The 22,703-nt window shown below is 41.2% G+C and overlaps 1 protein-coding gene across 1 annotated transcript in view; it reads left to right on the top strand.

Moving 5' to 3' along the window:
• Positions 1 to 22,703, top strand: part of Nbas (neuroblastoma amplified sequence) — a 285,612-nt gene that overhangs the window by 195,674 nt on the left and 67,235 nt on the right. The window contains exons 42-44 of the mRNA XM_028772232.1: positions 377 to 487; positions 8,867 to 9,117; positions 10,279 to 10,613. Of these exons, the coding sequence (XP_028628065.1) occupies positions 377 to 487; positions 8,867 to 9,117; positions 10,279 to 10,613 (697 nt within the window). The remainder of the gene's footprint in view (positions 1 to 376; positions 488 to 8,866; positions 9,118 to 10,278; positions 10,614 to 22,703) is intronic.

Raw genomic sequence — 22,703 nt, 5'->3', positions numbered from 1 at the left:
TTGACTGGGTAATTCTCTCTTGGAGATGGCCAGCCTATGCTTTGAAGGACATTCAGCATCATATCTGGCTTCTGACCACAAATTCCACCCTATTTGTGACAATTAGAATGTTTTTTCACAGGCCAGGTGGCTCATAGGGTCAGAATTAACTTTGACAGGGAGGCCACTGGCAGACAAGTCCCTGTAACCTGCCTTGCAGCTCTGTGAATGGGAGCTGGGCAGTCCTTCCAGTGTCTTCTCAAGAGCTAACCTAGGGAGGACTGTGCTGCCATCCCTGACAGAGCTCTGTGTCCGGAAGAGAATTTTCTTTGCTGATACATGTCACTTGTTTCTTTTCTTTCCTTTTTTTCTCTGTACTTGGTGGTCACTCCTGAAGAACTCTTGAGGAAAATGTCTACAGCATCGCTCTGTCCCTGGCACAGCGGTACAGTATCTCACAGTGGGAAGTCTTCATGACTCATTTGGAGTTCCTGTTCAGTGATAGTGGGTAAGTACAGTTGACATGCATGTTAATGTCCACGCCTGTCTCTTCAGGCTCTAGTTTAGAACAGTCTTAAAACCATGCAATGCCACTGTTCCTCTTAGCTATAGCCTAGTGTCTTGGCACAGGCTTTCCTTTGCCAATAGCTCATAAGTTTTATTTTTCATCAGAGCTCTGAGTTAGACACTTTACAATACATTCATATGTTTATTGACAATCCGTTGGCAGTGGTGTTTTAGTAGTGGAGAATATGGGTTCGTATCTTTGTACCTTGGAATTTCAGTCTGCTGTAGGCATCAGATGACAATTGAATGATGGCTTAGGGAGTATGAAAATAAAACTTTTATACTGTATGTAAGAAAGCCCAATAAGAAAGTTAGACTTGTTAGCGAAGGCTTTCCCAACAGTGTACCCTTTGAGCTGTGCTGTGCTTTGGGTGTGGTTTGAGTAGTTCCCTAGTGTTTACTTATTGAGATTTAATCCCACTAGAAGACAATAAAGGGATAGTAATGTAACCCTGCCATGGTGTTTAGATCAGCATTAAGAAGATGATTGGGATTGGATAAGGTAGTCAGAATAGAGCTTCTCCATTTGTTTTGGAGACTGTATTAGAGGAGACAAGACAGTATAGACAGTATGTGCTGCTTTTCCTTCACCCTGCAATTCTTTATGCAGACTTAGAAACTCAACCAGGAAGAATGTCTTTAGCTTCTAGTTCTGTGATCTGAGTAGACTTTATATTATGATACCTTCTTCTTCATTAGGGCAATTCAACGTGGACTTTTACCGGTTGAGATCTCAATATTAAGTTAGATTCAACTGTACTGGAAAGGGAAGGGTGCCATTTTTGTGGCAAGTGATTTAGCAAGCATAGAGGTCCTTTGACTAGGAGCATGGTGAGTCTGAGGGCCTGGCAAAGAAGCAGTGTGAATGAGGCCAGAAGTGGGGATTGCATGTGGATGAGGAGTAAGAACTAGACAATGCTGTGCTTATGATACAGCATCTTAAATTTTTATTAATCACTGAAATGTTGACATCTATATTTTAAGCATTTATCAAATAATAGTGTGGTGATGCTATTATAGATGGTAAATGCTGTCCTAAATCCAGTGTTTTTCAGACTCTAGAAAGGGCCATTGGCAACTCCCTAAGAACCAGTGGCTAGTTAAGCATTTGAGTGAAATAAAAGGTGAAAAGGAAATGACCGAATTTGTACTTTGATAAGAACTCTTCAGTTAGTAGTGGAATAAAGATTGTATGGATCCAGCACAGTAAGGAGCCGTTGCAGGAATAGTGTGGAAGACAGCTGATCCCAGCTTGGAGGAAGATTTTGAAAGTAGAGAAGAGGCAAGACTAAGTTGTAGAAACAATTGTAAACAAAATAGCTACGTGTGTATTTAGCACATTGGTAGTAAGGATGATGTAGACACAGGAGAAGCTCTGTGGGCCCACCTGTTGCAGGGTGGCACCCCTGAGTGAATCAGGGAACTCTCCTAAGGTCTATCAGGATGGAGAAGTGACTTGAAGCTGAAGAGGACAGGGAGAGGTGGCTGTCGGAGCTTGACACAAGCTGGAATTATCTGAAAGGAGGGACCTGCAACTCAGAAAATTCCTCCATAGGTTCTGGCCGTAGGGCATTTTCTGTGTGGTGCTACCCCTGGGCTGGTGGTCCTGTATTCTATAAGAAAGCAGGCTGAGCAAACCACAAGAAGCAGGCTAGTAAGCTGCACTCACTCCTCCATGGTCTCTGCATCCTCCTGCCTCCAGATGCCAGCTCTTCTTTAGTTTCTACCCTCATTGCATTTGATAATGAACTGTTATGTGGAACTGTGAGGCAGACAATCCCTTTCCTCCCCAAGTTGCCCTTGGTCATAGTGTTTCATAACCTCAATAAGAGCTTTAACTAAGACAGACAGATAGTGAGGGTCTTCCACGTGTCTTGGTAGATAATAAGTGTCTAGCAAAAGGTACAATAGGAGGAGGAACGAGGCATGAAAACATATTCTTGTCATCAGGAAGCTATGTCTTTAGTGTTCCAGGAAGGAGAGAGAGAGCTGAGGGGTCAAATCTTGTTTAAGGGGCCAAAATGTCCTTACGACCTAACATGTTTTTCTTTTTTTTTTTTTTTTTTTTTTTTTGCTATCACTAGGGCTTTATTAATAGAAATATGAACAAGTATTTAGACAAGAAGTAAAATTACTCCAAACATAAAGAAAAAAGAGATATAATGTATATAACAGATAAATCTAAGGTTTTTCTTAATCATTGAAATGTTAACATCATCTTTTGAGCTTTTATCAAATTGTTCCATGAAGGTGTTATGGATAGTAAATAATGTCCTGAATTTGCCCATTCTCAGGCACAGTAATATGTGCCAGTAAATATTTTCTGTGATTTGTCTGGTGTTTAAAAATATACCATAGCATTTTTAATTTGTGTCTTTTATTTCATTGAATGATACATAAGGGATGTTGTCTGTGCAAACAGGGTGAGTCTTTGGTCTCTGAATATATTACAGATTATCAGGCAATTGAGGAGCATGAAAGGCTGTCCCTGGTATATCATTATACCTGAGAGCAGTGTGATTATGCAGATGCATAGCAATTACAAAGAAGGAAATCATTAGTTCCTGGCATCCTTACTTGTGAGTGGTAAGGCACTTAATATTGATTTACCAAGTGCTGTTTGCAACTTTGTTTCTTGCTCAGAAGGCAGCACTTTGCCTGACTACTTAATCAAACGCACTAACTGGTTACTAGAAATAAGCCTTGTAAATACTGTTAAAGTTGCCCAACATTTTATTAGTAAAGCCAGTGCCCTTGGGAAGTTAACCACTAGAATAACAAAAATGCTCGTCTCTGCTTCAGAGTATTCATTGTCTTAATATTCCTTAAAATAGTATCGCTGGTCAACCCATGAGGTTCATTTCTTCCCTGGTTCTTTTCCTTCCTCTGGCTGAGTTTGACCTGCAGCACCACCTTGATAGGTAGGTGCAAGTAGGGCAGTGTTAGGCAGCCGATGTCCTCCCTCAAGTCCAGATGGCTGGACCAATTCTGTGCATGTAATGATATCTGTGTGGTTTTGAACTAGATGATCCTCTTCTCTGGAGCTTGTACTTGACAACTATAAGCAAAGAATAATACAACATAGGTGATTAAGTGGTAAGAAGCTAACCTGCTCTATAAGGTGCGCAAACACTCCCTAATGGGTGCCACTTGCTTCTGTTGGCTGACCCACCTACGCATCCATACTTCAGTCTCTTCCCTCCTTATATCTCTCCTTTCCTTTTTTTTTCTTCCTCTTATTAGTTTTAATGAAAACATCGACTTTGCTGTTTTGCCTGTTACAAGTACATAGTCTCATAGCCCCCATCCCCAGCAGACTTTAGTTCTCCCATCCCCGTAGTTCTGCTGTGGTACCCCTACAACCTTCAGGGTTGTGAGACTTAGAGACAAAACTGTGAGGCCCAAACAGGCTGTTTACTATCATGACCATTCCTATGTTTTTTCCCCCTGGAAAATTACTTATGCAATTTTTAAATGCCATGAAATTAGAAATTTATACTGAATATTTGTCTTATTAAAGAGTGTTTTGAAACGTGCCCATTACTGTTAGTTTTTACTCTACATTTACCAAGTTCATCTTATGCCCACTGCAGTACATCTGACTGATCACTCTTCAAGTCAGTATGGTTCTCAGCTATTGCCATGAGGGTAATGATGATACAGTTCATAATGACTATTTAATAGATGGTGTCTGTTACTGTATCTGTGCTATGGTATTTATGGCAATATTGTTAAAGATGCAAATAGTATGTAGTTGAATAAACCTGTCAAAATTGACCTTTCATGGTCAAAAACTTAAGAGACAGGATTGTCCTTGGGAAGGAGATAAAACTTATGAACGGGCTTCAAGATTGACACTGCATTTACATACTAAAATACCTGATGAAGGAACCCCTTGAGTATCGTTGGTACAAAAAATAGACTTTTAAGATACCATCAATTCTTTCATCAACTGTCTACCTTGGTAATGTACAAAAATTAGTCAAGTTAGCCGTGTCTTCCATGAGGCATTCTTGTGCTAAATAACTTAATTTGACCCCCTTCCCAAGTGTGGCTGTCATTCAGAGGGTGTTTATGTCATTTCACAGTTGCCAATGGTGAAGCCACTCATCCATTGGAGTCACTCATTGGGATTTGTGACTCTTCATGCTTTGGGACTTAGTCTCTATGGAAAATGCATAGTCATTGTGTCTCAACTGTGCCCAACACAATTCTCTGATGGACACATTAGTTTACCTCTGGAAGATCTAACTTGGGACCAGCTCCAACCTTTTTCCAGTTAGCATAGTGGCTTCTTTCAGGAAATAGAAGCAAGCTTATCTTCAGAGAGTATTTGGCAGAGCCAAAGTGCTGATGGGTTGCCTGTAAGTCATGCCCCCCCTCTCCCTTTCCCCTCTGTGTGTTCCCTCCAGCTTCTCCAACAGCCTTCTTTGTCTTCACCATTCTCATTCCTCCGTCCTCTTCTCTTTTAGCCAGATAATGGGTTTATATTATCACTCAGTCTCAGACTGAATAAAGAAAAATGTGTTTAAATAAATTTGTTTTCCTGTACAAATAAAAGTCCCTTTAGTACATGCTGTTTTGAATCATTTTCAAGTTATTGACAACTTGAAGGCATTGTAGAACATCTTGATCATAGGATTAGTTATAATAATTTATTCCTTGAACATTAAGTACAACCAATGGCTTCTAGTAGTTAGCCCTTGAAAGTTAAATAGGCAACACATGGAATATGAGCTGCTTCCCAGCTACACCTCAGTCCAGGAAAGAAGCACTGAAACCATTTTCAAGGTAATTATTAGTTAGATGAGAAAATGTTTCACAGTATTTTTTTGGCTTCCTTGAGTGAAATTCTTTAGAATTGTTTTCCAAGCAAAGATTTAATTTCTTGTTTCAAAGAGGATAAGTTTATTTCAATGAAAGCTATTAAAATAGGCTATTGATTACTGCCATCTACGAAGATCTTAGTACATTGTAATTTACTGGAGAGCGGTGCTTGGGTCTTTATCGTGTGTCAGTAAAGGTATTTCAGGATCCATCTTGACAAGATAATTAGCTGAAATTGTACAGGAGACAAACTGAGTTGTCAGTACATATCTGACTGGGTGAGAAGTCATATTGAGAAGGACTGGATTCAGAACGAAGTCAAACAGAAGCTAAGTAAGCTGTTATGGAGCCATTGTCCATTTTGTGGATGGCTTTACACTGAACACTGTTTATTGTGGCTTTAGGGATGTGATGTAACAGGACTCTGAGGACATTGCTGCCAGGAGGAAGAACCATTAAAGATGGGTGCTGTTTGTAAGACAGCTGTTACTGTGGGTGCTGCCCTTCTTGAGAGCACAGTTGCTCTCTAAGATAGTGAGCAAACACAGTCTGAGGCTAGAGAGATCACAGTAGCTATTTGTCATCCACAACTTGATAATGGCCCAGCTCTAAGTTACTAGCACAAGAACCAACATAATGACTACCAAGTTCTTCCTGCCTGTCCTCTGTAGCCTTGCAGTCTGCACAGCTGCAGGGCAGATCATCTTAGTGAGGTAACACTGTTTACTATTTTCTTCCTCACTGCATCATTCTCAGACCTCACTCCCATTTTAAAGTTAGCTAATAAGTTTATTTATTTACACCAAATGTTTACACCAAGGGAGACTCCCATCTTGTCCCCCTTGCAAAGTTGTTTCTTCTATCCCTCCTCACCTCTGCCTCTGAGAAGGTGCCCCCCTCAGTTATCTACTCATCCCTGGGGCATCAAGTCTCTACAGGATTAGTCTCATTCTCTCCCACTGAGGCCAGACAAGGCAGGCCACTACTACATATATTCCATGGGCCTTGGACCAACCTTTGTATGCTCTTTGGTTGGTGGCTGAGTCTCTGGGAGCTCTAAGGGGTCCGGGTGAGTTGACATTGTTGGTCTTCCTTGGGGTTGCTATCTTCATCAGCTCTTTCAGTCCTTCCCCTAACTATGGGTCCCTAAACTCAGTCCAATGGTTGGCTGTAAGTATCTACATCGGTTTCAGTCAGCTGCTGGTAAAGCCTCTAATAAGCCATGCTAGGCTCCTGTCTATAAGCGCATCATAGCGTCAGTAATAGTGTTAGGACTGGTGGCTGCCCAAGGGATGATCACAAGTTGGACCATTTACTAGTTGACCATTCCTTCAGTCTCTGCTAGATTTTTGTTCCTGTATTTCTTTTAGACAGGAACAATTTTGAGTCAAAATGTTTTGTAGGTGGGTTTGTGTCCCCATCTCTCTGCTGGGGGATCCTACCTGGCTATAAGAGGTGATCTCTTCAAGTTCCATATCCTCACATGTTGGCATTTTGGCTAAGGTCACTGGCATTGAGTCCTGGGTCTCTTAGACTTCCTAGGGGTCTCCCCTACCCTCGATTCCTGCCAGCTACATATTTGTATTCATTCTCTTGGCCCTGTGGGCCTCTCTCCTGTCTCTCCCCATACCTGATCATGCCCCCCAATCCCTTCCCTCTCCCCTCTTTCACCCAGGTCCCTGCCTCCTTCTCTGTCCCATGAGTATTTTGCTCCCCCTTCTAAGTGAGACTGAAGCATCCGCACTTGGGCCTTCCTTTTTGTTTAACTTCTTTGGGTCTGTATATCATGGATATTCTGTACCTTATGGCTAATATCCACTCATCAGTAAGTACAGGCCATGCATGTCCTTTTGGGTCTGGGTACTTCACTTAGGACGATATTTTCTAGTTCCACCAATTTGCCTGAAAAATTCATGATGTCCTTGTTTTTAATAGTTCAATAGTATTCCATTATGTAAGTGAACCACGTTTTCTGAATTCATCCTTCAGTTGAGGGATAGCTGGGTTGCTTCAAGTTTCTGCCTAGTACTAATAAGGCTGCTGTGAACATAATAAAGCATGTGACCTTGTGGGATGGTGGAGCATCTTTTGGGTACATGCCCAGGAGCAATATAGCTAGCCCTTCAGGTAGAACTATTTCCAACTTTCTGAGAAACTGTCAGATTGATTTCCAGAGCAGAGTGGTTGTACCAGTTTGCAATCCCATCAGCAATGGAGGAGTGTTCCCCTTTCTTCACAGCCTTGCTAGCATGTGATGTCTGTCACTTGAGTTTTTGATCTTGGCCATTCTGACTGGTGGAAGGAATTTTGATCTGACTCACTTTTCACATTATGAAGAAATATGAGAAGTTTGCTTTCACTTTCCTACGTGACTATTCACAGTTTCCCCCAAGTATTTTTGGGAGTTCTAGAAACAGCATTTCTGTTGGTATAGTGGGCTACCTAAAGGACCTCACTATTGGAGAATGATGTCGCGCCCTGACTATGGCCCTGGGATTGTACAAGACCTGAGGCTTCTATGTAGGGAAAAACAAAATATCAAAAGATCAAATAGAGCTGCCTTCTCTCTCCAGCTCAATAAAATTCAGAGAAGCCAATCGGGCAGATAAAATACCATGAACTTTTTTTTAAATCTCAGCATATTAGCCTTAAATAACTTCCTTTAAAGTTTATATTAGAATTTGAGTTAATATAAAAGGATACTTAAATTAGTATGAAATTAAATATTAAAATGTATCTTTTATTCAATAAGCAATCCTATAGATAATATTGAAAGCATAATTATTTCCTTCCTGTATTAATCCTACGTGAATCTGGCATAAAGTTGATGTTTACTGAATATTAATTCAGCACTCTCGGATGTAAGATATGCCTAGATGGCGGGCTTTTATTCTTACCCTTTGATTTCTTTCTTTCTTTTAAATTTCCACTTTTATTTACTTGTGTAGTTTGTGTGTGTTCCTACACATGTGTGTGGAGATCACAAATGATTTAGAATAAATGCCTGATGTTTTATGGCCTACCTGTCAAGAAATGGTGGTTCTGGAACTACAGGAATGCCTTTCTTAGAGCTGCTGTGGTTCTGCCTCTAGTGACATGTGAAAGCCACATAGTAGGAGGGTATCCTGTGTTTATTTCTCTTTATATCCACTGCATAAGTCTTGTGGCTACTTAGAAAATACTCATTAGAAGTGCCCTCTTTTGGCCAGCAAGATAGCTCAGTGAGAACAAGCACTCTTCACAACCCTGATGGCCTGTCCCAGGACCCATGCTGAAGGAAAGGACTGATTCCCCAAAGCTGTCCCCTGACCTCCACCTGCTCATGATGTCATGCTTATTATGTGGGACCCTCCATATCACACACACACACACACGCACACACACACACACACACACACACACTAATATAAATAAGCCTTTCTGCCAGGGCTTAAAGATAATGTTTATTTAAAGAACAGTATTGTAATATAGTCTGTTTGGTTCTTGATTTCAGTTTGTCCACAGGAGAAATTGAAAAGCGAGCTCAAACCCTTTGTCTCTTTGACACTTTGAAGACAGATCCTCAGTCCTTTCATAAACACATGGTCAAGTATATCTACCCCACCATCGAGGGTCTTGATCATGAAAGGCTGCTGTATTATTTCACTCTCCTGGAAAGCTGTGGCTGTGCTGACTTTGAAACAACTGCTATTAAACCAGAAGTCCACATCCGCCTACTGAAGAAATTTAAAGTTGTTGCATCAGGTAGGACTCCATGTTCTTGCTGGCCAACCTTTCTTCTAAATGAAATCTAGGGATTAATTTCCTACACACAGCCGGCTGTGCTCATATATTGTTATTGACATATTAAGACCACAGATTTCTGAAGGTGACTTTAGTTAGTATCTTCCACCTCCTTTATCTGCAGTGGGAGAATTAAGCATTAGGAAAAGACAGAAATCTTCTGAAATTTCCCATTAACTTCATGTAGATCTGCTGCAGATAGCCCTCCTTCATCATCTTCTGTATTTAACAATGTGATATGAGTGATATCTTATTCTTAGATGGTTTGGCAAATTTTCCCTTCAGTAGAACCATTTATTTAAAATAGTTATGGGGCTTGTGGGGCTGGAGGGCAGCTCAGCAGTTAGGAGCACTTGCTGCTCTTGCTGAATTCCTAGTTTGGTTCCCAGCCCCCTTAATATGGCAGCTGACAATTCCTTGGAACTCAAGTTCCAGGAGATGTGGTACCCTCTTCTGACCTCCTACATGTGTAGTGCACAGACACGGACGCAGGTACTCATTCGTACACATAAAAGAAATAAAATCTTAAATATATATTTTATATTTATGTATGATCTTAAATACATATGATATCCATGGAACATGTAAAAGAGGAATGTTTACATCTTGACAAATTTTTGGAATGTTTAAAGTGGTGTTCTTGTGTTTATAACTAGGAAATTAAATGTGCTAATAATCCTTAAGTCTCTTTGTGGTGCCTCAGACTTAATGTGGCACTTTGGTCTAAGTTCATCTTCTTTTAATGGCAACTGTAAGAGTCCCCTTTAGGTCATGAGATGTTCTGATAGCTAGTAGCTGGTGACAAATGAGCAGTTTGGCGACTCTACTGATAGAAGGCAGTGTAGTTGCTTTGGGACATAAGCTGCAGAGGCAAGGAGATGGCTACTCATTGAGGATATGGAGAATGACACTGAGAGCTTCATGAGTTGAATGATGTGGGATTGCACAGCTCAGGTCCGGCCTGGGCTAGACCTCAGTTTCTGGTCTTCTCATGAAAGCCTAAAGCTCTCGGTTAAACTACTGTCTTTTCATCCAGCCACTCACAAGGGTTGTGTGAGTGTGAGGTGCCTGTGTGTTCCCATTACAGTCAGCCACTTCCTTCCTTTCTCTTCCCCCCAATAGGTCTTAATTATAAGAAGCTGACGGATAAAAGTGAGGATGCGCTGGAAGCACTGGAGCCTGTGCTCACGAGTCAGAATATCTTATCTATTTCCAAACTTGCTCCCAGAATCCCCGAGAAGGATGGGCAGATGCTCTCCCCCAGCTCTCTGTACACTGTCTGGTTGCAGAAATTATTCTGGACTGGAGATCCCCACCTCATGAAGCAGGCTCCGGAGTCTTCTGCAGAGTGGCTTCATGCCTATGATGTCTGCCTGAAGTACTTTGATCGACTCTGTCCAGATGACCTCATCACTGTTATGGATGCAATTACATTTTCTCCAAAAGCTGTGTCCAAGGTAACTGAAAATCGCTCAAGTTAGATGAGAGTACTTTGACAAAAAAAAAAAATGAAAATTGTGCTGGCATTCCAAAGATTTGTTTTTATTTTCTTTCTTGAATTAAAAAAAAATTCTAAGTTTTTCTAAAGGTTTAGGCTTTCATGGGAAGACTTGGCTTTCTTTTTTGCTGAACTTAATTGAGAAATAACTTTCTGCTGTTACATATAAAGAAATAATAAAAACTAAAGATACCCAGTCTAATTTATATGTATATTTTAACTTGTTATATTTCTCATTGGTAAACACATCATCCTTTATTTTAAATTGTGAAAAGTAAGGGAGACCATTGTCCATCCTTGATATAATTTTACTCAGAACCCAGTCTGACACCTTCTCTGGTGGAGCCCTTAGGATTTTTTACATGAGTGTGACACAGAGTAGATTATGGCAGTAGGATGTTTCTGGGATTGCATGCCGTAGTAGTTCCCAGTGATCTGTGTTTAAATCTGAGCCCTTTGACCTCGTTCTAAGACCTTCTCTCCACACCTCATCAGTAGGCACCTGAAGTCAAAGTATGTGATAGGGCCCTCTCTCCTTTTTGCCCCCTGACCCAAATAATCCTGCTAGGCAAATGTATGTTCAGTGCTTGAGCCCAGGGCATTGTGTCTCTTAGAATAGCACTCAGCCTCTGCCTTTGCAATTACAGTCTTCCTCCTCTGCCACAGCTGCTGCTGCCTTTTTTTCCCCCAAGACAGCAAGTGTATGTAGTACCTTCCCCAAAACCATTTGTTGTAATTGTTATGCTGCTATTACAGGATAGTTGCTAAGTCTTGCAAAGTATTCATTTGGAATTTGGCTCAGGTAAATTCTAAATTTTAGTTATTCACTAGACTCTAAGTTGTGGGTAACCAAGAACCTTTTCATTTTTGGTTAATATAATCCAGCTAATTTGAATGATAACTTGATTTTAAAGTTTACACCCACTGTTTTAAAATGTTGATAATCATTATTTTAAGGAAGGAAGTAGGATGACTTTAAAGAAAGCTAGCAAGATGTTCTTAAGGACAGCCTATGGTTGGGCTCAGATGAATCTGCCATGTCACTTTTCAGCTGTGAGAATCCATTAGACGTTGGCTCTTCCAGAGGAGGCTAAGGATGAAGAATCTTTGAGGAAGCTATTATTGTTTCCAGAAGCAAAATAGAGCTGGTAATGAGGAGCCACAGTTTGAGCTGAAGAAAGCCACATGTGTCCTTTCCTGGCCATTATACTTTACTACCTGTAGGAATTCACAGGGATATATCAGTGGACCCAGTCTGAAACTCAAGGAGCACTAGAACCAGACTGCCGGCAGAGAGCAGCACTAAACAGCCTGTGACGGGTCATGGCCACAGCAGGGCTGAGTTCAAATGAGGTGGGTGGCAAGTGTGTAATGTGTGGGAAGGGACCAATCCACCCAGGAGGCTAAAGAAAAGAGAGAGAGAGAGAAACTCATGAGTTAGAACTGAGCACTGCTGAAGGAATAGGCAAAGACTAAGCAAGAAGAGAGAAGGCCCGTCCTTTCAACACAGTATCCTCGCCCCTCCTCAAGCTGTAGGCTGCTTTGAATATCTGTGCATCCCCTGTGGTGTGTGCTAAGTGGGAGCCTACTTGTGGAGGTCGGACCAGGCAGGTAGTGCTGGACCTTCTTCAGCTGTAATCTGTTCATGTGGAAACTTGAGCTGTATCTAGACCTCACTTGGAGTTGTAGCTTCTGTGATATCTTAAGCGTCAGGATTTTAAATTATATCCTATGTTCATCTTCTAAACCAATCTTGTCCTAAGCTTTCAAGGCGTCTGTGAACCATTTGAAAGTTGTCTGTGTGTGTGTAGTGAAGCTTCAGTCAGTTACTGGGTTGTTCTTTTGTCCAGGTGGTATAGACCAGGCACAGCATTTTGTTTTCGTAGAATGTTCTCAAGAGTGAGTTCTCTAGTGCACCAGGAGAATTATAAAAGTAAAATAATTACCTTTAAAATTCTGTTTTAAAACTTTAAATTGTTCCTCCATTTTATTGTTTAGCTTTTCACTTTCTGGTTAGATTAAAGCAGAAATATATTACATTTAGACAAAAAATGCATATTTGAAACCATTCAGTACTGAGAGAGGGGAGGGGATGAATTATGAGACAAAAGCCCCACATGTTAGAGGACACATTTGGAAGAAGGAATACAACTGGATTTGTTCAAGTTTTCAAAACACCAGATGTTCCCACAGCTTGTACATGATGCTGAAAATGTAAAGTGAAGATGTGTTATTCATACACAGTGTGCAGTTCTCAGGAGTGTGCCCACGTTTAATTCAGAACCAAATTTTTAGAAAGAATTTGTAAGCTTTTTCTAGAGTGCCTAGGAAGACAGTCAGCAATTGTTCAGATACTAAAATTCAAATAGGAATTTCCTGAAGTCTGCATCATATGCTGACTCCACAGTGAACATGTCAGTGATGGTTTTCTGTACTTGTACTGACAGTTGTTTAATTAACATTTACATTAGCAGAATTCTTAGACATTCTGGGGAAAATGTTCACCAAATAGCACTGTCATATTGAGCAGCTAATCTTTGCTGACACTAGGTGATAACTATGCTGAAGGGGAAAAAAAGTAGAAATGTGTATCTGTTGCATCCTACATTGCTGAGGTAGCCAGAGTGGCTCGTACTGTTGAGTTTATCAATTAAATACAGCAAGTGAGAGTGGGTAACACTGTTCCCAGGGAAATGTGAGCAAATTCACCCTAGATAGGAAACCAAGCCATCAACAGCAGTTAAAGTTATCTTAAAAGCCTAACTTGGTAATCCAATGAGTTTATTCGGAGTCCTTACAGAACTATAGGTGAGTGGGCAGTTAAAAGCGTGGGAGTGAAGGGTCATTTACAGTAGTGTGAGTGACAGAGTTACTTACAAGAGCACAGACAACTCAAATGTGGCTGCATCAACATAAACACCCAGCCTGGGCCAGAGCTGCCCACAGTCTGCTTTGTGGAGCTCAGTGTCTCAAAGACTGGGCTGGCTGTGGAAGGCTCTTCCAGGCAGCTAGGTCTCCTCAGCCTCTGCATTTAGACTGTTGCTCTGACTGTGGCACAGAAAGAAAAGTCAGCCTTACACAGATGGGAGGCTGGGAAGAGGATGTTGCTGTAGCCACAATTTTGGAAAGTATTTTGATACTACATTTGAGCATGAAAAGTTCTAAATATTAGCTCACAGTGAGGATGCAAAAAAACATTTAATTGCATTAGGCATTTAGAAAGAGTGGTACACTGGATTATATAGTTCATTCAAATGTTGAGACATTGCATTGTTTAATGTCAGAAAGTTACATGTACTAGTGTGAAAGGCACCAGCCTTTCATCAAAGAAAGCTTGATTATTGTTTTCCAGATGCTGTTAGGCTAAGAGTGGAAGACGCAGGTTTCCTTTTAAAAAATTAAACTTTATCATTGAAAACAAATATTATGTACATTTTCCTTGAAGTGGCATTTTTTTTTTCAGTTTAAAGAAAATATCAACCAGATGCTCAGGTCTGAATAGATCTGTAGTTTGTCAGTTGCTCTTTCAAGTAAGAGTTTTACCAAGAAAGCTCAGGCTCTCTCTGCTCACAGTTGACATGATTGCACAGCTTCTCCGTCCTGATCACACTGTGTGTGCAGGGAAGTGTACACAGCTTCCTTCTTCACATGGAATATTAACATGCACACAGCGATTGCACTCAACAAAGTTAATTGTTTCCGTTCTGTCATCCAGAACGTTCATACGAGGAATGTCAGAGTAGATGTAGGACTTGTGCTGTAGTTCACTTTGTGTTTAGTCCTCACAGCTTCACCTATGGTTGCATTGCCATTCAGAGTACAAGTGTCAATGCACTGGAAATGTGTAAACAATACCTTTTTGTCATTATAAAAATGATATTTATTTTTAAACCTCCGTGAAATAATTTAAGGATTCCTTAGAGTTTACAAACCATACTTTGAAGTAATCTTGGGACTCCTGATAGTTTCTGGACTTTACTGAAAGCCGTCACCTTTAACAAGTGTAGCTGTCACAGTTTTGATGTTTACATGAAACACAGTTTCAAATTCTAAGGTTATTGTTTTTATGCATGTGCTTAGTCACATTTGTTATGTGCACCACATGAGAGGTGAAGAATAAATGCATGAAAATAATTTAGTCAAGATTTCAGCATTGTTATTGGTAAAACTGGAGAGGAGAATGTGTCTTACTTCTCATGTCCACCCTCTTTATCCTGAATTAGGTCTTCACCCAGCCCTGCCAGACACAGGCTGCTTGCCGTTCACTCATGCTGGTGGGAAGGCATACCTCCTTCCTATTCTCAGACTCCAGAGAGTCAAGTCCTAGTTAGGACTTTAGAGTAGATCTATCATGTGACACATGTGGAGTTTCAAGTGTAACGTAAGTGAAGTTGTCCTCTATATTATCATCCCAACAGGTGACCCGTGTAAGATATTCATGGGAATTTGCATTCACTTTTTAACTAAGTTTGTAAAGATATGGTATATGTACTTACACTATAAGTCCATTCAGACAAGTTACTTTCAAACGGTCAGTAACCATATGAGCATGTAGAAGCATGTGCTCTGAAGCCTAAGTGTGGCCCTGGACCATACACAACTGCCAACAAAAGGCACAGTTAATGGTAGAATACTTTCTTGCAATAGCCAGGTAAGCCTGTAACAGAAAGGGCAGGACTGGGTGTGAGGATCAGTATCTTTCCCCCTTGTCACGTATGGGCTGTCACTATTCTCTGGAATAGAGAATAAATAGAGAAGAAAGACTAAAGCAGCATCTACTTTCCTCAGACCTATAAGGGAAAATTCCTGCTTTATGGGCCAAAGAAACTGAAGAAAAAAATGCTGCTTCCTATGGACATATCCAGAGGGATGTCATGCTGACACTACATAAGACTTTAGAGCTCATCTGTCCTGTGTGATGCATGACTAGTGGCTACCATTTATAGCTCACTTACTGTGTATCAGGCAGACTATCGTCAGTAAATGCCACAAGAAGTCTTTCAATGTGAGCATTTTGATCTTTAATTGAGAAGTCGGCTCAAGCTCAGAGGTTAGGTAATTTCTTCAAGGTCAGAAGCTTACACAGAGTTCCAGTTCTTGCCTTATCTCCTCTGCTGATGTCTTCAGTGGATGACTGACATTCCCATAGAGTGGAGCCTACAGTTTTAGAGGCAAGGTATTCATCCATTGGATATGTCACTACTCACTTTATATGGAGTTCATGTCTACTGGTTTGTTTTTTTCTATGTCATAGAAATAATACCACCACCTCCTCACTGTGGCAGGTGTCTACTGGAATAGAAAATTATCCCCAAGAGTCCCTGTATTCATTTCTTTATTTTTCAGATAATCAGCATCATGTATGTCATAATTGTATTTTATGTTCCTCCTGAGAAGGTATTTATTAGTTTAAATATCACAGATCTATAGTATCTATACCAGTATAGGTTTGTTGTAAGGCTGGAGTTTCACTGGGCTAAAATCAGGGAGTAAGCAAAATGACGTAGCTTTCTCGGGGCTCTAGGGGAATCCATCTTTGCCTTTCCTGTTGTCTTATGGCTTCTCTTATTCCTTCCTCAAAGTCTCTCTTTTCCATCTTCAGAGACGGGAAAAACTGTCCATCTGGCCCTTCTGCTACATATCTTTTTTTCTGTTCAAAGCCAAGAGAAGTTCCATTTCAAAGCCTTGAGTGCTTACACAGACCCAGGATGGTCTCCCCTCTCGGGACCCAGGCAGTTCTAAGCCTTGTTTCCAATCAGCAAACAGGGACATTTTGGGAAGCCATAATTATCTTTTCTCATATCTCTACATGAAATAAGGTTTTTTATAACATTTATAGGTCCAGTAAAGCCTATACAAGTATTAAAGTTGAGAACAAAATGGTAAAACTCTTAAACAATTGTAAAGACTTTGGTGAAGTAAGACTGCAGGATAGTATTTATTGAACACATGCTGGCATTATTTGAGGGAAAAGAGACCAGTTTATTGATGTGGGATAAGAGAAGAATAATGGGACGTGAGATGAGACCAGAGAAGGATGAAGTGGTACCATCTTGAATAGAAGCTGGAATGAATGAGAAGACCCTGGAGTGCTGATTCAAGCTGATGTTTTAACAGAATCTCTCGGCCTCTATGTGGGAGCTGTTATAGCAGGTGACAGCAAAAACAAGTAAACCACCTAGGAGGCAATTTCCGTTATCTAAGTACAGTGGGGAATACTGAGGATGCCTGTCACTGCTGAGCTTATGTAATGTCACACAATGCTGTCTTTTTCATGTGTGTGTATGTCTCTGATAGTTTAATATATAAACTAGGCATAGCAATGGATTAATGATAACTAATAATGTAGAACAGTTAGAACTGTTCTGTAATGAAAGATTTAAATATTAAACAAATGAGTACTAAATTACTCATGAACTCTTATGGAACTTTCCATGCAATATTTCCAGACCCTGGATGATCACATGTAACTGAAACCTCAGAAAGGGAAACCTTGGCTAATGGGAAACTACCATGGGGGTGAGGTCAGTGTGGATCATGGTAGTAGCAAAGAAAATGGTGAGGAGTGGTCAGTTTCGATTGAGCTGGTGAAGATTTGATTTGCTAATGGCTTGGATGAGGGATGTGAGGCCTGAGGTCACTAATCCAGTGTCTGCCTGAGCAGCTGTAAAGATGGGAACTGCTGTTTACCAAAGCTCTCTTCTACCTCTGCTCTCTCCCTGACAAGTGCCTATTTCTATACATATTTTCAAAATTATCTGTTCATTAAAGTGAGCTAGAATTTTTATCATTCAATCTAGACCTTTATAGATTATGGACTATATATATATTACATTGGGTCTTTTACCTAAGTTTCTTGATAGTAAGGTTGTAATTTGATGAACATATGAGTCACATAAGTAGCAAAACAGATGATTGCTACTGTTTGCTCATGCTGTTGTTTTGTTTTTTTATTATTAATTAATAATTTTGTTGCTACTCCTGCTTTTTGTTCTGAGGAGCCTGTTATAATCGCCTGGAGCAAAGTCAAAGGAATTCTGAAACCTGTCCATTGCTGTCAGGCAGACACACACAGTTTAGACATACAAGAAGACAGCGGTCGAAAAACAGTACTAAGTACAAGTCAGCACTGAAACGAACATTGGATTTAAAGAGTTAATTTCACATATTCTAGATCACTTGACATTCATAAACATGTAAATGACTTTTAAGCAGGCACTATCATCTCTCGTCTTCAGTTACGTTGCTGGAAGTGATTGCTCAAAGCTTGCTTGCTTTGATTTGTTTCTTTGTTTATTTTATTTATTTATTTCCTCCTTCAGTGCTAGGCATTGAACCAGTGGCCTTCTGTGCAGTTACTGGACAGGTTCTCTAGTTCTGAATTCTATACCCAGACCTTTTGTTTTTCCCATTTTTTTTTCCATTCAGGATTTTGCCAAGTAACCTACTGACCTTGAACTCATTCTAGCCTGGGCAACTTTGAGATAGTGATTCTTCCATCTCAGTAAGAACAAGTACCTGGATTACAGGCTTGTTTGTTTGGCCCAAATAGACCATACATTATGGAAATGCCTTAGAAGGCAAACAGAGTGATCTGATATGGTGTGGAGAGGAATCAGGAGCCAGGTGCACAGTTATGGATGGACTGAATTAGGGAAAGGGTGATATAGAGGTGAAGAAGAGGGTAAACGTTGAGTGTCTTGGATGTGCTAGTGCATTATATAACTTGCCTTGTAAACCCTTGAGGCAGATGTGTCGAACAGAAGACCTGACATCTTTCTAACAGACTGAGAAATGTAGGCTGAAAGACATTAAGGGAATTTGTCCTGCATAGTCTTACATGTTGGAAAGCCTACACTTGACCCTAAGTCAGGTGTGTAGTCCAAAATATGTGCTGTATATAAACATGTGCTGTCTTCCTGCAAACTCATTGAGATTCTCCCTTGTTCACTGCGGTTTTAGTCATCTGACTTCCACTGATAGTACTGTGCACGTTGTGGGGACTCACTGGGCTGCTTGAGAATAATAATGAGAAGCACAGATCTGAGGTGGACCTGCCTCTAGAAACGGCTACATGGAAAGCCTTTGCAGGGACCAGGGGGAGGACTGTGGGTAGCACTATAGATCCCCTTTGTAATATCCACACAACACAATCTGCTCTGCTGACAAGTGGGACCATAGAGACTGAAGCAGTCACACTTCCACCAGAGCATGCCTCCTGGAAGAATTATATCAAACTCCGACTCCTTAAAGCTATAAGGAACCTAATGTCCTCTGTCATCCACAGCCTAGTTATGCTGCTGATGGGACATTTTTAGTGAAGTGTCCACACTGAGAGTGTGAATGAAAGAAAGCAGTCTTAATGTACTCACAAGACATGACCAGCAGGAGTGAACCTGCTTACGCAGACTATGCCCACAACTGGTCAGGTTAAAATTTCCTAAGAGGAATGATTTTGGTTGTATGTCCCTTGTTGCAGACTCATGCAGGACAGAGCCCTTGTAACCAACTACCTAGGTCATATGACTCATCCTTAATCAAAATGATGGATTTTTGCTGTGTGACATGCAACCTGTAGTCACATTGGGAGGGATTTGTATTGTTTTACTGGTGACTTGTTTGTTCTATACTGCTCCTGCCTCCTTCCTCAAAAGGGAATTATGGGTATTGCATTCATTCTGTGTATTGTGACCTGTATGTAGAAGGAAGTGGCCTTCATAGCATGCACAGAGTCTGTGCGCATCTGCACTCAGTGGGGTCCTAGAGCTGCAAGGAGACGTGGACACATGCCCCATCCCTAACCCAGAAGCGACCTCCAACTGTCACCACTTGCAAATGAAAAATTCATTTTTGCCAGGGAAGTCTCACTGGAGAAACAGTTTGTGAGGGTGGACTGCATCTACTGTATGCAGTAGCTGGCCAGTGTGTTGAAAACAAGCTCAGTAGCACCTTTGAATTTTCCCCACCTCCCAGTCTGCCTCATGATGTTATGTCAGGGATTTTTCTTATTTTTATTTATGTTATTTTTCCCTTTCTTTTACCATATAGGTTCTTTGTCTATATATTATGGTTCCAGCTTAGTATTTTTATGAGATTCCTGAGTGTGAGCGTGTGTGGGTCTCTGGGTCTGAGTCTGCTTTGTGTGTCTTTTTCTTGGGATCTTTGTCTTGACTTTTTCCATTGTGTTAGTATTTGTTTCATCTTATTATATTCTATGTTCTTATTCCTCAGAAGCGTGCTTGTTTTGTAATGAGACAGAGAGAGAAGCTAGATCTGGATAAGAGGAGAGGTGGAGAGGGACTGAGAGGAACAGAGGAAAGGGGAACTGTAATCAGTACCTATTTTGTGAGAGAAAAAAACTATTTTCAGTAAAGGACCCCACCCAAAAGGAACTGACTTCCCAAATCTGTGAATGTAACAGCAGGAGCAGTGCCTCTAACTATCCAAATTGTACCATAATAGTGGTGATAGCTGTCTTTTCCATCTCCCTCTGCAGGAACAGGCACTATAAGAGCAGGGAGAGAATGTTGTAGAGCTTCCCTTCGAATAATGCCATCTTAACAGATGAAAAAAAGAGAAGTCAGAGCAGTTAGCTAACTTGTAGATGTGACAGGTGAGGACCCAGGCCCATCTCGGCCTCAAAGTCTTGCATGGCGTTCTTCCTTTTGTCTGCCTATTTGGCTGCAAAACTGCATCTGGGGTGATCATAATTACTGATCTCACTAGCAAGCTGAAAACTCAGTCTCTTCTTTTGCTTGGGGAATTATTTCAAGTTGACTAAGGTGATAATTAAGTAAGAAATTGAAATTTGGTCAGTGATCATGTGTACCATACAGTCATGAATGACAATGCCTCCTTTCCCTAAAGTAGGCCAAGAGGGATGCCAGGCTGTCAGTGTTTCTGTAGCCCAGCATTCTCTTCATTAATAAGCTGGGAAGGAGCAGCATCCTCCTTCTCATGAAGCTTAGAGGCTTTATATTCATAGGGGTGTAAATCCTTGAGAGGACCAAGGAATAAATAAACCTTCTCAGAATAGTACACAGCTGGTATTAAAGCATATTTAACGTGAAAAGGAGCAGCGATGGACAATAGGTTTAGAAAGCACCTCCTCCCAAATCATGCCTTTCCTTGGCAGGCTTCATCATTCTTCAGCGCGTACTGTTCAGCACTGAATGCTCAGTGCTGTGCCTCTCGCTGCCCTACTCCTTGTGCATCCTACATTTAACTACCTTTCAAACTTACAGCCAGATTTATCTTCTAATGCTGTTTATGAACACATCCCCCAGCCTGTACACTGAAGGAATTTGATGTAAGAAGGCCTGCCCTGTCCATCCAGATAATAGCAGTACGTTTCTCAGGTTGTGAGCAAGAGTCATCATAACTGCAGATCTCAGGATGTCCCTTGTTCCTACCTATCTGCTGCTCCATAGATGGAGATGCCAAGTGAATGGAAAGTGTGGCATCTGGAAGGTAGGAGTGGATAATCCGTGAGTCAGTGGGGGCTGAGCAACATCCAGGAAGGGAAGGTGTAGAAGAGGCATTGCTCCTGAGTCTGTCTCGGAGTGTGCTTGTCATGAGCCCTGCAGCAGAAGAGACTTCAACAAATGTATTCCGAACACATCTAGCAAGAGATAGTAGGGTACTTTCAGTTGACTACAGATAGATGGCTACAGATACACTGCAGGTGGAAGCAGAGGGCGTTTTCTGGAGATGGATTAGCTACACATGAGCATTAAAGCAGATACTTCTGGATTCTCACTTGGAATAATAACACTCTGCTGATTGGAGAATGGAACAGATGGCACCAGCCTGGAGATCAGGACACTCACAATGTAAAGGCTGTCACAGCATTTGATGGGACAAGTGGGAGGGGCTCAGCATCTATGGTACAGCCCTTTGTCATGACTTTGTGTTGTATTTCTAGAAACTACTTTTTGAGAACTGGTACTGTCAAGCTACCTGTTAGCCGCATCACTGAGCAAAGCTCCTTAATCACAATGAAGCCACTTATGTCCAGTTTACCTGATGAGGGGTTTTCCATGCCGTATTTAAGGAAAAGCCTAAAGGATCAGTGCACTTTCATGGCAGGTTTTATACATTTTCCTGAGGACAGAGCAAATCAGTTGAAGTCTCTGTTGACTCAGAGATATCTAGAAACATTAGTTTCTAGTTCATAGTAACTAGTTAACATTGTAGCCCCACAATCTGGTGAATTGAACTGACTGGATAGGTGTGAGATATGCCAAAGTTCTCAATAGCAGAATAGGGAATTAAGGTCGGAAGCAGCAGACCATAATTCTCATCTGTGTTCAACCTTGGAAAAGTTCCTTTCCTGAGATAAATTTCTCCCCTGTATGTAATGGAGCCTCAGCACTACTATGTGAATGCATGTCAATTCTAGAATGTTTTCACATGTAAGTAAACGTCCAGTTCAAAGTAGCTGCTAGCTGATGAGAAAAGTTACTAGCTTATGTGACCAAAGATGAGAAGGATTGCATGGTTGGCTGTCTCAGAAGCATGTGCTGCCATGGAGCCTCTCGTCTTTCTTCTACTGTCTATGATGTTAGCTTCAGCAGAAGGCTTTTTGCTGGTGATACTTCCAGAATGCTACTTCCCAGCAGGGAGTTAGGTTGATTTCAAATTCATGTCACTATAGAGATATAGTGAGAGCATCAACAGACAGACAGACAGACAGACAGACAGACAGACAGACACACACACACACACACAGAGAGAGAGAGAGAGAGAGAGAGAGAGAGAGAGAACGAACAGAAGGCTTCCACTGTACTGGCTGTCATCCTGGACCGTCTTCTCCTTTCCCTGGCTTGCCAAGTGCTGATTATCTCAAGTCTGGATTGCCTGAGCCAATATACCAGTCATATAGTACTGAGTCAGCTCCGCACAGCTTCAGCGAAAGCTTATAGGTACCGTGTGTGTGTGTGTGTGTGTGTGTGTGTGTGTGTGTGTGTGTGCGCGCGCACGCGTGTGAGAGAGAGAGAGAGAGAGAGAGAGAGAGAGAGAGAGAGAGAGAGAGAGAATAAAATTTAAA

Source organism: Grammomys surdaster, unplaced genomic scaffold, assembly GCF_004785775.1.
Source record: "Grammomys surdaster isolate TR1022 unplaced genomic scaffold, NIH_TR_1.0 212, whole genome shotgun sequence".
Lineage (NCBI taxonomy): Eukaryota > Metazoa > Chordata > Mammalia > Rodentia > Muridae > Grammomys > Grammomys surdaster.
Note: the sequence above shows the minus strand (reverse complement) of the source record. Positions and strands in the feature narration are given on the sequence as shown.